The sequence below is a fragment of the Peromyscus leucopus genome, chromosome 9 (assembly GCF_004664715.2).
Source record: "Peromyscus leucopus breed LL Stock chromosome 9, UCI_PerLeu_2.1, whole genome shotgun sequence".
NCBI classification, from domain to species: Eukaryota; Metazoa; Chordata; class Mammalia; order Rodentia; family Cricetidae; genus Peromyscus; species Peromyscus leucopus.
Genome location: NC_051070.1, coordinates 102,764,584 through 102,781,083, shown reverse-complemented (window position 1 = coordinate 102,781,083; position 16,500 = coordinate 102,764,584). Strand labels below are relative to the sequence as shown.

The following is a 16,500-nucleotide window of genomic DNA, read 5'->3' as shown; positions in this document are numbered from 1 at the left end:
ATCACCACCTAGACAAGGACTGAAATCAGACATCACCCGGAGGCGGTGGAGGATAACTCAGTCAATCGTCAGATCTGAGGATGGGAGAAATCTTGGGAAACCAATTTAGCTAAAACTGAGTGTCATGAGGGGTTATACAGAGGAGCCTAGAAGAAACCCGGAGACCCTAAATGTTGGCGGAGCAGAGACTGTCATGTTGACGAAGTGGCAAGGCTTGGATTCCTGCCCAGGCCTTCCCGCCCCTGGATTCTAAGCGCTTTCCAAGCTGCCACACTACCTCCTACCTAGGAGGGCGAAGCTGTCGCTGGTGCCCAACAGCTGTCGGGAGAAGAGCAGCTGGGCCCAGGGAGACAACGGAGGCCATTGTAAACAGAGCCGGATGGGCAGAGGGAAGAACAGGTGTGTGGCGTTAGGGCCAGGGAACAGCTTGTGAAAGAATCGACCAGAGACCGTGACTGACAGCAGAGGGGAGATTCAGGGATTTTGCCTTTGGTTTTCATCCAGAAGTTTCCCAGCTCTTGTTTCTTTGGAAACATGGCTCATCCTTAATAATGACACATGATGCGCATGTGCACAAGCTGCTTCTCCAGGAGCTACACCCCAAGGGCCCTCCAGCCAAGCTCTCTATAGTTTACATTGTGCGTCCACCTGTAATCTCGGCATTCGGTGCTAGGACCATCACCTGCTTTTCACACGAGACTCGAAAGCCAGAGAAGTCCGGGGACTGTCCCAACTGCCCAGTTAGACCAAGACCAGACCCCGAATGGCCTGCTGACATCCCTGATCTGTCAGGGAGGACTCCGAAGTTTCACACCTGGCTAAACTTTCCGTGATGACTTCGTAGGCAGAGAAAAGGGAACTCTGTGGGAGCTGTCTGCGACCCCTCCAGCCATTGTATATAAAATTCTGTTTCTTTCAAGGAGAGAAACAGGATCTTAAGGTCACCCAATGAGAGATAGCCAGGCATCAGGCTTCGAACCCAGACTAGACAAAAAAAAAAAAAAAAAAAAAAAATGCACAGAGAAGATCCATCAGCCTGGCCTGGGAATTCACAGGCTGAAGACACCACAGGGCTGTCTAAGTCATCATTGAGAGAGCACTGCCACCTTGTGGCATTAACTAGGTACTGCACACTCTCACCTATGAGCTTTGCTAGTTTTCCTCTGTTTGATTGGCTCATAAGACAGGACTGATAGCACAGGCGTTTACTCTGATAGGAGACACGGGAATCAGGCATTTGTGCAAGGAGAGTGAGCTTATATTTTAATAAATTGACTAAGAGTCTTTTAAACTGGAAGAACCAGAAAAAACCTCTAGCGTTCATGGCAACAACAATGTATAAGAGAGCTGAGCGTGCAGCTCTGTTGGTAGAGTCCTTACCTAGGAGGCATGAATCCCTGGGTTTGATTCCCAGCACTGCATAAGCTGGGTGTGGTGATAGGAGGATCAAAAGTTCAAGGTCATCCTTAGCTGCAATGAGTGTTCAAGACCTGGGCTACATGAGACCTTCTCTCTCTCTCTCTCTCTCTCTCTCTCTCTCTCTCTCTCTCTCTCTCTCTGTAAAACTTTGGCCAAGACTCTTTTACCTTTAAGAAGAAATGTGAATGCATGTAATTGATGTTGCTTTTGCTAAGCATTTGAATGCACAAGCCCCTTTCCTGCCCTAAAAAACTCTCCCATGGAAGTTTTGTAGTCTGTTACTATGAAGACAGTCTGACACTTTGATGACAGTTTGCTGGTTTATTTGTAATGATAACTCATATCTATCTAGCAAGGTAGAGAGAGCAATGTTTCCCAGAAAGATATTCTGGGTCAGGGATAGTCTTCTACTGGACTTATATCTGTTAGTTAAAGCACACTAAGCACAATGACTCCGAATCTGAAGAGATCTTAGGAGGCAAATCTCATATCTCATATTGTAAATATGTATATTGAGGCTTGACCTAAAGACTATATACATATATGCTGGAATGAAAGGTGTGTGACACCATGGTCTGGCTCACACATTTTAAACTAAAAGGAATACAGGCTGGAATTCAGTACGAGTGGCCCTGGGCATTCCAGGGGCTTCATTCCAAGCTCTTGTTTGCCTCTGCTATTCATCTGTTTTAAATGAGCTTTGATTGAAAACTATCAGCTTGCTAAAGGCACTACACAAAATCTCATAGGCGCGGGGGCTCCTATAGCACACACACACACACACACACACACACACACACACACACACACACACATCTCTTCATGGGACCTCAGGCCAGAAATCGGAAGTCAAGTTCCAGCTAGAGGTGGTGTCTGATCAGGCCTGTGCTCTGGAGGTGCAGATGGCAGCCTTTCACTGTGTGCTCATGTGGTTTTCCTTGCTGCATGCATGGGAGAGAGACAAGTAGCCAGAGTCCTGGCTCTGTAGTACCTCCTCTCATAAAGGGACTGTTTTGTGGCATTATTCTCACTTAATTTCACTTCCTTGGAGACTTTACCAGGGTGGTTTGGTTTTTGTTGCTGTTGGTTGGTTGGTTGGTTTGGTTTAAGTTGGAAGGAGATAACTGAGCCCATACTAAACATTTTGGTTAAAGAAGAGACTTTTCATAGACTCAGAACTCTATGGCCTGATCAGAATCCATTGAGATCAAGAAGACAGAAAACTTGGGCAGAGAGTGTTGTCTGTTCCCATGGTCACCGAACAAGGGGGCAATAGAGACTCTGGTCATGCATGCCACAAGAGGGCACATATGGAGCCTTTCTCCTAACTGGACTGCTCTTGAAAGGAAAATTGAGAAATCATAGTGGCATCTAAGTTTTCTGGTTCAACTTCAGAATTTTATAAATCCAGAATGCGGCTGAAAGTGGATATGCATTTGAATCTCATTAAAATGCAGAGTTGAACTGTGTTGACTGTAAGTTGGAGTACATACTTATGTCATATGGAGTGAGAGAAATGGTTTAGTTCTGTGATAAGGACTTAAAGAGAACATGAATGAAACTGCAGAGAACATGAATTATAACCCCCATGATTGCTATGTCTAATTGCATTTGTGTGGGTGCAATTGTTCAGTAATTTCTACTTTGACTTCTGAGTCATGTGCAAGCCCAGCTTAGACCCTGGGATTTCTTTGCTCCACTCTCTATCCACATCCTAGGCCAAGCATCCTCTCTGGGTCCTGGAGTGTGGCCCAGGGTCATCTTGCCTGCACAGCACCTGGCTCAGAACATAATCCAGAAAAGGGTGCTGTGGGAAGGCTGCTCCCATTCTTCTCTGCCTCACTTGGTCCTGAAAAATGACCAAACGGGACTCTGGTTTTTGTTTTGTTGTTGTTTGTTCTATTTTGTTTTGTTTTTTCAAGACAGAGTTTCTCTGTGTTGCTCTGGCTATCCTGGAACTCTCTCTGTAGACCAGGCTGGCCTCGAACTCACAGAGCTCCATCTACCTCTGCCTCTTAAGTGTTGGAATTAAAGGCTTGCACCACCATGCCCAGCTAAGGGACTCTGTTTTCTGCAAGCTTCTTCTGGGTTGTGTATATGTGACCTAATTTTCTGCATCTGGAGAACCAGGAGGCAGACCCAAGTCTACAAGTTATTCTCATGACCAGAAACTGGCCTATTCAGGTTCTTGGATTCATAGGATGTGCTTTCTGTCTCTCACAGTGCCTGCGCCATTAGACTTCCAGTATGGCCTCCATCACCATGTCAATCTGCTTTACTTTCCTCTAGGACAGCAGGTCTCACACAGGACTATGCACCTATTATATCTTGATCCTGAATCGCTGACTCTATGGAAGGTATAGGTGTACATCTAAAGGGGACTGGGGGCCCCTTCATCAGTGTCACAAACCCAGAGGCACCTGAGCTCTGCAGGGAACATAGGAGCTGGAACAGGACCATATGTGTTCTGGGCAAAGGGCAGAGTCACACTGAGCTCTGCAAACTGTCACTGTGGAGAGGAAGACAGAGCTGTGGGTCCACATCTCCTGACATCTGGATGGTTAAATAATTGCTTTAATTTTTTAAATATTGGCAATGAGTTCCAAACCATTTGAAAGCCATCTTTAATCCAAATCTCGTATAACCAAGGGCTCATTTTGAATGCTGGTGCTGGAGGCTGACTCAGGGAGTGCATAACCTGCATGTTCTGCTTCAATCTGTATGGTCAACTCATCATTACTGTCATCTTATCTCACCATAGGGAACATGGAACAAGGGGCAGAATAAGTCATTGATGCCATTACAACTTAGTAAGTGCTATTTGAAAATTGGCAAACTCAGATGAGTTCCCAAAAACCATTCCCAGGGCTTTGTCTCCTTTTATTGTAAGACTTGGTTCATATAGCACATAGCCAAGATCCAAATCAGTAGCTCATTTCAGTAAAAATTTTATGTGCTTGGTGAGCATATGTTAGCTTGTTCAACCTTACAGCATCCTCGTTGATTCATAATGGCATCTTTACTCTGGGGTTCCGATAACAGAGGTTGGAGGGAGTTACTTTTCCAGGGCCTCTTAGTCTATGTGTAGAGGGCTGTGACCAGTACTCCTTCCATAGAACCCTGTATCTGGGTCCAGCCTAATGTTGGACCTGGGACTGTTGGGAAGTATGCTAGGGCATCTTCCTGGCCAGGGGCTCAGTCCAGACTTGCAGAGGTAGGCTTGATTGTGATCAGCCCCTTGAAGAATCTCACTGGGTTCAGTTCTGCTTGCTCTTCTGTGGAGATAGGCACTGCCAGATTCCTCTATAGACCATCTCGCTGTGCAAGGCATAGTTGATGGCGTTGATTGTGGGCATGGTTTTGGCAATGAGGGCGGGTACCTGTTGTGTTGGAAAAGCCCATGAAAGATGCTTTGAAGCCTCTACTTCTCTCCCAGTCCCACTTCATAACTCATCCCCCTTACAACTTGTCCTCAGCTTGATTCTTCAGCCTCTGAGCCTTTTCTGGTGGATGTCTATGGTTCATAGAAAGTCTCAGAACCCCCTCCCACATCCTACCAAAGGCCAACACACCTGTTCCCAACCTGGATGTCAATCACAGTCCCTAGCCCTAGAGCACATGCTCACTATAGGACTAGCTGTCCCTATCATCTCAGTATGGTCCAAGGGGTGGAGGGATGTAGAATACAAACATTTTCTGCACTTTGTGAATATTTAAAGGAAGAAAGAGGGAGGAGAAAAAAAGAGAGAACAAGTGAGTGAGTTAGTAAAAAGCCAGAAGGCATGATACAGCAAGACAGATAGATGTGAAGTTGTAGTGTAGAGAGTTCTTTGGGCTTTGGAAGGGTCTGTACCATCTGTAGTTTGGGAGAGATGAAGCTCACATCTGCAATGGCTGCATATAGGTACAGGAGGGCATAGGGGCCCCAGCCGAGCAGCAGCATCCTGCCGGGCAGAGTGGTGTTCACCTAGGAAGAAAACATCAGAAGAAGCATCCATTCACTCCAGGTGCCCATAGCCATGCAGAGGCAGGGGTGCTAGCACAGACTGGGCTCTAGGAAGGGGTGGAACCAGCAGAAAATCTTGGCACCATGTGAGCTATTTGCTTTTTGAAAGGGTATGTTGCCTTAAGCCTGTTATTTAAACTTACCTGACCTCAGTTGCCTTGTCTATAAAATGGTAAGACACAGCTGAATTGCCTGTAGGTTGTGCCTGGGGTAGGGTGGATAATCAGCTTCCTTCCAGGTCTTTGTTCTTTAGGAGGAATCTTTGACTCTCTGACAATGTACATAGGGTACCCAGGGCTGAGCTCTCCTTGGGCCTAGAATGAACTCACTATCAGTAGTAGCCTCAGTCACTTCATGAGATCATTGTGTCTGGGCTCAAAAATTTTCACAATATCAGTATAACCAGGGAGTAGAACTGAAAAACATACTGTGAGACCCAGACCTAGAAAGACAAGCATCACACATGTTTTCCACTCATATGTGGACCTTAGCATCAAATCTTTATATTTGTGTGTTGAATTTGGAGTACCTGTAGAATATAGTAAACTGGAAAGGGACATTGATGAGGTGAAGAGGAAGATCTAAGGGAGAGGGTATAATAGTGCATCGATGATATGAATAAAAGGGGAGAAATGTGGGGAGGGAGAAAAGTGGGGAGAGGTTTGTGAGTATAGCTGGGGGGGGGGGGTGGTAGCTAACAAGCCAAATGGAAATCTACTGTTTTTAAACTTCATTCAGATAAGAGACTTTAATCAACATAGGGCTATGCTCCTTCCAGAGGCCATAGCTTGCCAAATGAAAAGCCCAGTTCCAGTTGTGAGATATCCCCTTGAGTTGGTCACAGGTGTCCTGGAGATTCCCCCAAACAATACAGGCTATTGTCATTGTTCTTAGCTGCCCACAAGAACTTGATAGCAGTACTCCATTGGTGAAGATGCCATACATGTTGGTCATAGCACACAGGGATATCACTGCTGATGCTATGACACTGCTCCATGATGACTAATTTTCATAGTACTGGAAGGTGCTATGCAGGCAGGTGGGGACAAAAGTCATTAACAGTCTTACCCAGCTGTGAACCTTGTGAATTACAATAATGACTGGCATGGTAAGATATACCCATGGGTGTAACAATGGCACAACAGTTACAAGGGTAGCCAATCACTTTCTGATAGGATTTAAGGTCCATTGTACAGGAAGAAAAACATGCATCGTACTGTAAATCCAGCCAAGAACCCATTGTTGAGGAGCTCATAGGCCCCAGGGGTGAACCTACAACTATTATTCTGGAAGATGGGGTACAAATTGTTAAAGTTCAGGCTCATGGAGTGGGAGTGTCCATGAGCTCCACCTCTAAGAAGCTATGGGCAGTTGAGGGCTTTGAAGGGTGTGGACTTGTGTTAGCTTACCATTCTCCAGTAGATGGTACTGTGTGTGTGAATATATGGGTAGCACACATTGGGGCTGGTGAATTAAGTTATTAAAAAAGAGGACGTGAAACTGGGGATTCAAGAAGTAGGGGTGGACCTGAAAGGAGTTATGGGGAGGAGTAGGGGTTGAATATGATAAAACTGCATTGTATGAAATACTCAAAGAATTAATAAAAATATTTTTCTAATGTTGAGGTGATCAATGTGGAAGAGAACCTAGGAGGTGATGGTCTAGCCTTCAAAATAGGATACATGTAGCTGGAAGTTTTCCTGTGTCCCGCCTGGTCCACAGCCGCTCAGACCCAAGTAAATACACACAGGCTTATATTAATTAAAAGTGCTCGGCCATTAGCTCAGGCTGACTACTGATTAGCTCTTACCCTTAAACTCAGCCCATTTCTGTTCATCTATATGTCACCATGTGTTCCATGGCTTTACCTGTGTGCCATTACATGCTGCTCCCTGGACGGCGGACTGGTGTCTCCTGACTCAGCTCTCCTCTTCCCAGAATTCTCCTTGTCTGCTTATCCCACCTATACTTCCTGCCTGGCTACTGGCCAATCAGTGTTTTATTAAACCAGTATACAAAAGCATTATTCCACAGCAGATACAAGATTATTGTCCCAGTGCAGCCCTTAACCTTTTAGCTAGATTCACAGATGAAAGTAACTTATAATGTTGTTTTCTAATTCATAGTAATAAATTTAAGTGGCAGATTGTCTCAATAAAAAGAATATTTTTATGCGCTGAAATTTGTTGAAGAGTTCCAGGTCTGGGTTTTGATCCATCTCTGCTATTACTAAATGTGTGGCATTTGGTGAGTCTGTGCCTCAGTCCAGTTTGTGACATGGGAGTAATAAAACTTTCATTCATCAGAAAAGATTCACAAAGATAAAGTGAAAATACATATAATGTCTATAATATCAATATTTGCTTTCATTAAAAACAACCTTTGTTGCTTGTTGTGACTCATCTGTTAATTTTTTGTAGGTAGCAGAGTCAAATGAAAATCTCTGGCAAGGGAATTTTAATATAGAAATTCTGAAATGGCCAGGAGGTCTTATTTCAAAGCATCATTTTTCTTGGACAAATGTGCTTGCAGGTGTGATTTTATGTGGTGGGTAATAGCCTGTGACTGTGATTAAATTAAACATCTCAAAGCAATTTAAAAAGCAGCATTTGAAGAGTTCTGCAATTTAGTGCCAAGCCTCAAATCCCTAGGGAGACTGGAGTGTAACAGCATGCATGATGTAATGTAGGAGCCTGGATCTCAGGGTTGCAAGGCCTGGGTGAATCTGTCTTGTTCTGGCCTTTGCTGCTTAGGCTCTGGAAATCTGAGCAATGGGAGGGTGTTTTCTAGCCCTAACAACATATTCCCTGTGCAAGCTGGTTTTTCTCAGTATTTTTGCAAACACAGAAAACACAGACTTCTGCTGTGTCATGCGTGTTTCCAGAGTCTCTGAGAGGATCAAGAGACTCCTGCTGCTTCAGGAGCTGGCTTCTTACCTGCAGATGACCACTCCTGGAGAATTTGTGTTCCATGAGCTGGTATGAAGTGAGTGTGATGAAGAGGGGTACAACAAAGTTGAAAAAGGCCATGATGAAGAGGAAACTGATGATGTTTCTATGGGTAAAGGGTAGAAAAACAGGTCAACTACAGGATGCCAGCAGCCAAGGATACCAGCAGCCCAGGTCCACTGAAATCTGTGCTGGACAGTGAGAGTTGTCATCCCATCTTAGAAAGGCACTCAGAGTAGCTGCTCCTGTACCCAGCTGAACTCTCCTCAGTAGTCAGGAGTCATAGGTCTTCCTGAAGTTTGCCTTTGGGAACCAGGAGCTGAGAAGAAAGGATTTCTTCAAGCTCAAATGCTCAGCCTTGCTGTCTTGTTTGTTAGCTGAGTATAGATGGGATTCTTCAATTTAGGAAGTATGTTCACTAAATCCTGGAGGTATTGGTGGGCCAAGAGGAAAGACTATCTGAGGAAATCTCTTGCATTGCCTAAGGATTTGAAAATAACCTATGGATGACAGAGACTGGATACCATCTCTTTAAGAAATCAATAAAGGGGGCTGGAGAGATGGCTCAGAAGTTAAGAGCACTGGCTGCTATTCCAGAGGTCCTGAGTTCAATTCCCAGCAACCACATGGTGGCATACAACCATCTATAATGAGATCTGGTACTCTCTTCTGACTTAACAGGCATACATGCAAGCAGAATACTGTATACATAATAAATAAATACATCTTTAAAAAAAGAAGTCAATAAAAGGGGCTGGGTGTGGTGGCTTGCCACAAGCTCACTGCCAGCCTGGGCTCTAGAGTGAATTTCAGGCCAGTCTATGCTAATGTGAGATCGTGTCTCAAAAAATTAACAATGGCAGAGTCATTAAAGGGACCACAAAGAGGAGATGGGAGGATGACCAGAAACAAGTAAAAATCACCAGGATGCAGATCCTGACTTCATGAAGGGGGGGCTTCTCAAGAGATACATTCACTAATGGGAAGTATGAGGAATCCTTGTTGGGTGATGTTCTTCGGGACATTGGGACCATGCACTTTCATCTGAGAAGCCTATTATCAGGGGTAAATGCTTCAGGAGTCTGCATTGTCTGTAAAACGTGAATGCAGTGTGACTGTGCCAGAAACAAGAAGTGGAAAAGATGGGAGGCATGGTGCTAGAAGCCATGTGACTAGTCCCCAAATTGATCCCTGATGGATTTTCTAAGCTCTTTCTCCCCGGAGCCACCCAGATAGTGTGGTAGTAGAAGGAAATTCCATGGTTGTGGAGACTGCATACATTCAGCCCCATCTTGTCAGGGATTGGTCCGCAGTAGGTGCTGAGAGAAGATGGAGAACACATCTACATGCTGGGAGATCCCTACCAATGCAAAGCCCTTACATGGTTTGGATATGTTGATCTAAGGGCATGTGTGCCTCCCAAAATCAATGCATTCTGAGCCAAGACAACTCCATGTGCTGAAGAGGGCCAAAGAGTAGTAGGGCTCTGTGATAGTTATTTCACAGACCAACAACCCACTGTATAATCATCCTTTGGATTTTCCCAAACACTGACATTGTTCCAGTTGGGTTTTCATCTGGAACATCCTTCTCACAGAAGCTTAAAGTCAAGATCCCTGTGGAAGGGAGCCTCAAAACTGCAACTTTCATCTCACCTGTCACGTCTAGAATAGTCCAATGTACAGCATGTCCCCAAAGGCTCATAGTCATAGTGGCCCCAGCCCATCAGGGGCAGGGATGCCCAGAAGGCAGATGATAGCCACACAAACATCACCAGGGGGATGGCCGTGTTCCATGCCAACTGTCTACCTGCACGAGATAGAGGAAAGATAGGTTGTAAAGAGATAGGTTGACTACATGGAAAAGAATAGGCTTTGTAGCTTCTGAGCATCCCCAGATCCCTAGTCCAATAGTAATAGCATGGGTATCTTTGAGCCTCAGTTTTCTCCATATTGAGCAAGAAGCTCTCTGCCTTTGAGGACTATGATGAACAAAAGAGATCATGGGTAGTGATGGTCTCTTCAAATATCCTAAATCATCTTCAGAGAACAGAGAGGAGGAGGGAGAGAATGGAAACAAAATACAGATGTGTCTTCCAAAGCCAAGGTTAAGGAAGAGACATACACAGTAGTTCAGGTAAAGGCAGAGTACTTGCTGAGAGGCAAGGTGTCTGCTCCACAATGCTCTACAAAAGCTCGGGGCCCTAGGTCCTGTCTCAGTACTACTGGCAGAAGCCATTGTCCTGATGGTCTCTTAGGGTGTGGTGTGATCAGCTGTGGTCTTGCTCCCAAGCTTCTGTAACCTCATTACCGACCTGACTTCAGCACATCTGTCCCAGCTATCCTCATCTGTCTGTGGATTACTTGTTAATCCCTTTTGATCCCAGGACAGAAGACAGGGCTCCAGATAGGTTTGAACCTGCAAAGAATAACAGGTCTATAACCTCCCTCACCCCGCACCTAGCCTCTCTTGACATCACCTCAGATGGACTTTGCTTGAATGTTCCCTGTTAAAAATAGGTTGTGTCCTCAAATTTAGGTGCTGAAGCTATCCATTTCCAGTGTGACGGCATTTGAAGGCAGGACTTTGGGAAGGCATTAGTCATGAAGGGGTAGTCCCTGGTGAGTTTAGTGCTCTTTTAGTATGGATTTTTCTAGGCTGCACCGTGTGCACAACTCTCATATTGGTATAGGGAGAGACATGAGAGCAATGACCTTGTGGAGAAGTAGTTTGGTGAACATCTGCATACAGGAACTGCATTAAGCAAGACTGGACGTGCTGGCACACTGATCTCAGACTTGAGAGAAATAAAGTTCTATTGTTGAAGCCATCTGCTCTTCGATGTTTTGTCATAGCGGCCCAGGCCCACTAAGGCACTCTCTACTCCAACAGCGAGCATGGCCCACTGCTTGGCCCACATGTGGCAAAAGCCGTTTTGCATGAAAAAGGTTTCCAAGATAAAGTGTTCACTGTCACCCAGGAATGGAGCAGATGAGCCTGGCCTTCCTCCTCTCTAGTCCCTATCTTCATGCTGCTCTGCTGCACTCTCCAAGGCAGGAAGGGATCTGATGTGAAGGCCTGGTGGGACTGGAGGTCAATTACAGATCTCTCTCTCTCTCTCTCTCTCTCTCTCTCTCTCTCTCTCTCTCTCTCTCTCTCTCTCTCTCTCTTCCACCCCACCGTGTGTGCACACATGCCTGTGTGTGTGTGTGTGTGTGTGTGTGTGTGTGTGTGTGTGTTGTGATGATCCTGGGGATATTTGGAACAGGCAGTATGGAAGCAGTAAAGTGGCGGCCTCAGGGTCATGTTGACAGGAGAGGTTAACCTATCATCACTCAGAATAAAAAACAAGGCAGTTTTTCACCGAGAGAGAGGCTCCTGATGCCTGAAGGTTAGGCTGTGGTGGTCATGGACCCAACAGGAGCCTTCATGCTGAGAAAATCCACCACACAAGACTTGGACTCAGTTGAGAAGGGGAACAACTACCTCTGGAGACATCCTGGCCATACTCAATGCCAGCCCTAACTAACTCTATTTCCTGGGCACACAGGGCTACTTGCTTACCTTCTGTATGCCTCTGTTTCTTAGGCTACACACTGAAGGTTTTCTGTCTAGGTCAGTTAAACACAGTTCCTCAAAGTATGTTTATATGCCTCTCTCTGGTAATGATAATGCTCTGTGTTTTAACGTATATTGGTTATCATTTAGAAAAGACATTAAGAAGAATAAAAATTACGGGTTTTTTTTTGTTTGTTTTTAGACAATGACTTGTGTAACTCAGGTTGGCCTTTAATTCACTAAGTAGCTGAAAATGACCTTGAACTCCTGATCCTCCTGCCTCTACCCCCCATTGTCAGTATTATAGACGTGCACCACCATGCCAGGAATTTGTAGCGTTTTTTGCTAGATCCAAGGCCTGTAGATTCTAAGTAAGGACCCAACCAATTGAGCTATCTAACCAGATCCTAAACTAAGTTCTAAAGAGAAGTGGGCAGGGCATAGTAATCACACTTGTGATACCTAGTTGTTGGGAAATGGAGACTGGAGGACCAGGATTTCCAAGTCACCCTGCCTTCATATGGAGAGCAAGACCAGCCTGAGCTGCATGAGACTGTCAGAAAACAAAACTAAGGAAATAAAACAAAACACATAAAACTAAAAGAAAAGTTTGACATTTTTTAAAGTAACTCACTTATTGGGAAAAAAAAAAAACAAGCAAGTGTTAGGGACACATCTCATTAGTGCTTATCTGGCACGCAGGAGCCACTAGGTTGATTCTAGCATTGCGTGAGCCAGGCATGGAAGCCTGCAGCTGTAATCCCAGCACTCATGGGGAGTCGGAAGCCAGTCAGAGTTACCAGAGACCCTGCCTCAAAACAAAATAAAACAAACAAAAAATGACAGGCAACCACAGAGCAGGTGGCACACTGATAACACAATCTCACAGTGAGCCTTGGGGAATCTAGACCTGGATTCATCTTTGTGTGGCTCTGCCATGGACCCATGAAATGGCAGGGTGGGCACACACACACACACACACACACACACACACACACACACACACACACACACACACACACACATGTTCACCCTCCTTCTGTCCTCCAATTTTATCTGACTGCCAGGACATTTTCTATGTCCATGATCTTATCTGATTTTCAAAATGAATCTCCGAGGTCTTGCAGAGAAGAAAACTAAGGCTCAAAGCCTTGAGTCACCAAGGCTGTAGCAAGGGTAGCCTCAGTCTTTCTAACGTGCGTCTCAAAGCAGGCTTGTCCACCCTCCCTCTCACTCTTTTTCGAAAATGAATGGCCACAAGTTGTGTGCATGTACCTCCTTCCCACCCACACTCTCTTGTTTGGAAAACACTGAGCTGAAATGAATACTGACCACCCCACCCTATCTTCTATCCTCCTACACTCTGCAGTGACCCTACAGTCAGGGGGCCCAGACACATACGGGTGCAGTAGTGGTGGTAGCGGCCCCAGGCGATAGCTGCGCTGCCACAGATGCTGGCCAGTGCCGTTGCAAACCCCTGGAAACCATGAGCCTGGCAACCCTCCGAACCATATGGCCAGCGTCTGTAGGAAACAATGAGCAGAGTGACCCTTCCCTCCAGCCTTCCCACCCCACACCTGCCCGGGGGGAACCTGGAGAATCCCTGGATGTTATCCCTGCTCCTGCAAGGAGGACCTTATTATCAGTGTCTTCCCATGATGCAACTGGGGCCTTGGGGTTTAGGTCAGTGGGCCAATGAACCACCATGGGCCAAAGGGTCTTTCTGCATTCAGATGGAGACCATATGTCTCCATCACAGGTGGGTAAACGGAGGCCAAGAGAAAAAAAAATTACTTATCCAAGGTGCCACAACAGATGAAGACAAAGTCAGAGGTAAACCCCCAAATCTCTAGACTCTCATTCCCATGGCAAAGCAGAGGAAGAAGCTCTTATTCATCCTCCTTCAAAGAGGAGGAATTCTTTTTGAATCAGGCTCCAAAGACATCTTTGCAGGCCACATGCCAAGACCCTGGTTTGCACATAAGGTATTAAAGTGTGGTCTAAATCATGTTTGCTTTACCAAACACTTCTTTAGGGCCTACCAGAAAATATTAGTTCAAGTTATTTGTAAATAATTAAACCAGTACATCCAACAAAACATGAATTAGGTTGTAATATGTAATTGACAGAAGTATCCCAGGAGTGGAAATGATGGAGCAAGGACTCAAGACGAGACTACATGAATACAGGGCTCAGGTTCTGAATCCCTCCAGCCCACTGTCTCTTTGGTCAGGTCTGAGCAACCCCTGCATTCTAGACATTGGCTATATCTTCATAAATAATCAGGAATTTGAGTTTAACTTGATTCAGCCTGCCTAACCTCTGACCTTGTGACAGTTTTCTATAGGTAGAAAGAAAGACTCTGGTCTGCTTGCCCGTGATGTTCCAAGCAAGCCCCCAGAGCCTGTGGAAGGGGAAGGGGCTGGTACCGGAGGAGGCTGGATACAGCTGCAACAAGGGCATTCAGGCTGATCCCACTGTCGGCCAGGGCCAGGCTCAGTACCAGCAGGTTGCTGGGAGTCCGCAGATCTGGAGTCTTGCAGAAAGAGAAGATGGTCAGGCCATTGAGGCTGAGGCCAGAGAGCGCTGAAAGGAAGGATGAGGGCTGGTATCGAGGCTGCTATCGAGGTGAGGCCCATGTGGGTATCAGAAGCAGGGTCTGGGGCTGATGGAGTTTCAGTAACCTCACACATTCCACCTCAGCAACCCCTCAGCACAGCTTTTCAAATGCTACTCTGGTGGGATGACCCCAGGCACTAAAATCTGAGGTTCTCCCTGTTCACTGCCTACTGACAATCTAACAGGAAGATGTATGAGAAGACCGCACAGCCCAGCGTGGCTCATGCTGGACGAGTGGGCGGGGCCAGGCACCCTGGAGAGCCCGCTGCATGTGTCCTTTCCTTCAATCTTCTCTCCATGGCTCAGAGACGCCAGATAGCGAGCGTGCACTGTAAGTGCACATGGGAAGGGGCAGAGCTAGGGACAGTCTCAAGTCTTTCCGATTTCAAAACGCCTTCTTCAAGGGCTGGGGGGCAATGTCAGGGAGGGACCTAGAGAAGAGGATCCAGCTTAGATCACAGAGTGACCAGGACTCCAGGCAGCAAGCTGCAGGAAGGGTCTCTAGCAGCAGAGGCCTGACCTTCGATTTCAGCTTGGTCACGCTCTTGCTGTTCCTTGAACTTTCTTACCCTTGGCTTCTTGTTTCAAAAGAGCAAGAGAGCTGGGCAAGATACTTAAGAAGCCGAGGCAGGAGAATCACAAGTCTAATGTCAGCCTATATAACCCTACCTCAAAACTAAAAAGTAAAAAACGGACTAGGGATATAACACAGTGGTAGAGATCTTACCTAGCTTGTAGAAGGCCCTGGGTTACATCCTTAGTTATAACTTGCTCTCACTAGAAAGGGGGTGGAGATGATGGAGAGGGAAAGCTTTTCCTTTAAAATTGTGGAGGTCAGTGCATGGAAAAGGATTCCAGAGAGAGAAGCATATGTAAAGATGTAAAGTAAAATTTCCCAGCATATTAGAGGACCAGAGAGCAGGCTAAGTTCCCAGGAGGTGGGGCCTGCTCAGTGGTGTCCAGTATCTTCAGGACAGTCCTAGTGGCTGGCACCCCCTCCCCATTGTCAGTCCTCAGCATGTAAAGGAATGTACAGATTCCTCTTCTGGGTCTGGTTTGAATGACTGTACCCCATTAGCCTGGCTTCAGGAAGGACTCTATTCCTGTGCTCACTGGGGATCTTAGAGATTCTAGCTTGAGGCAGGTGTCTCTTGGGCCTAAGTAGATGCTGTTGGAGAAAAGCCTTTGGTTGTAGGACTAGACCTGGTGGACGTAGTGGCAGACTAAGGCAGAGGTGGCAGGGGGAAAATGAACTTAAGTTCCCTAGATGTCTATTTAGACCATGACTTTATACTAATGGTTCAACTTAGCCTCTGCAGACACACATTATAATGATTAGACTTTGAGGGTCAGAAAGCTGAAATGACTTGGTATCATCCCACAGAGAGCAGGTGCCTGAGCTGTCTGTCTCTGGAGACATCTGAGGGCCTGGTCTTATATGAGAATCTTAGCAAAGTTTCTGAGGAGTGAATTAAATTTTCTCTTGGCTTGGGGGATATGAAAAGTCTAGGCCTGGCCCAGTTACCTCCTGAGCAGGTATCTTCTGCCAAGTGTCTCTCTCTTTGACTCTGCCTGGCTTTTCCCCCTGGCTCCTATGCAACATGCTACATCCTGAGGGGCCTGTGAAGAGAATAAGCCCTGGATCCAGACACAGAGGAGAGGCAGCCAAGATGATATGCCCACTCCACAGCTGTGGCCTGGGTTCTGGGAACCACTGGGCCCTCGCTCCGCCCAAGGTCTTGCTTGGCTCACCTTCCATCAGCAGCACTGTTCCCACAGCCAGCACCTCGAGTTCCCCAAAGCCGGCAGGCAGGGCTCTGGGCGCTGCCATCCTTGGACTCCCTTCTTGTTAGCCGCCCAGCTCTTTCCTGGCGCTCTGAAGCCAGGCTCCTCCTTTTTAAAGGGCCACCCCACCTGCTGGCACATGGGGATTATTATGGTAGCCTTAGA

At 46.2% G+C, this 16,500-nt stretch overlaps 1 protein-coding gene across 2 annotated transcripts; it reads right to left on the bottom strand.

The window, feature by feature from the left end:
- Window positions 1-4,026: 4,026 nt before the first annotated feature.
- On the bottom strand, window positions 4,027-16,398 carry Rgr (retinal G protein coupled receptor). 2 transcript variants are annotated; one of them, XM_028883022.2, is made up of 7 exons: window positions 16,303-16,398; window positions 14,361-14,517; window positions 13,333-13,454; window positions 10,029-10,182; window positions 8,362-8,479; window positions 5,273-5,386; window positions 4,027-4,799 (listed from the first exon to the last, which is right to left on the bottom strand). In XM_028883022.2, the coding sequence occupies exons 1-7, from the start codon at window positions 16,379-16,381 to the stop codon at window positions 4,677-4,679; spliced, it is 867 nt and encodes a 288-aa protein (XP_028738855.2). In that variant the 5' UTR covers window positions 16,382-16,398; the 3' UTR covers window positions 4,027-4,676. The 2 variants fall into 2 exon arrangements, with proteins under 2 accessions (XP_028738855.2, XP_037064592.1); XM_037208697.1 differs by having other exon boundaries at window positions 5,303-5,386.
- Window positions 16,399-16,500: the final 102 nt, after the last annotated feature.

Bases quoted from the DNA above. Each gene is read 5' to 3' on its own strand.
- Rgr (XM_028883022.2), bottom strand. From the start codon at position 16,381: ATGGCAGCGCCCAGAGCCCTGCCTGCCGGCTTTGGGGAACTCGAGGTG. The intron at 10,183-13,332 runs GTATGTGTCTGG...TATCTCGTGCAG, and splicing joins CTACCACCACTACTGCACCC to GTAGACAGTTGGCATGGAAC. The intron at 5,387-8,361 runs GTAAGAAGCCAG...TTTTCTTCCTAG, and splicing joins CCAGGAGTGGTCATCTGCAG to GTGAACACCACTCTGCCCGG.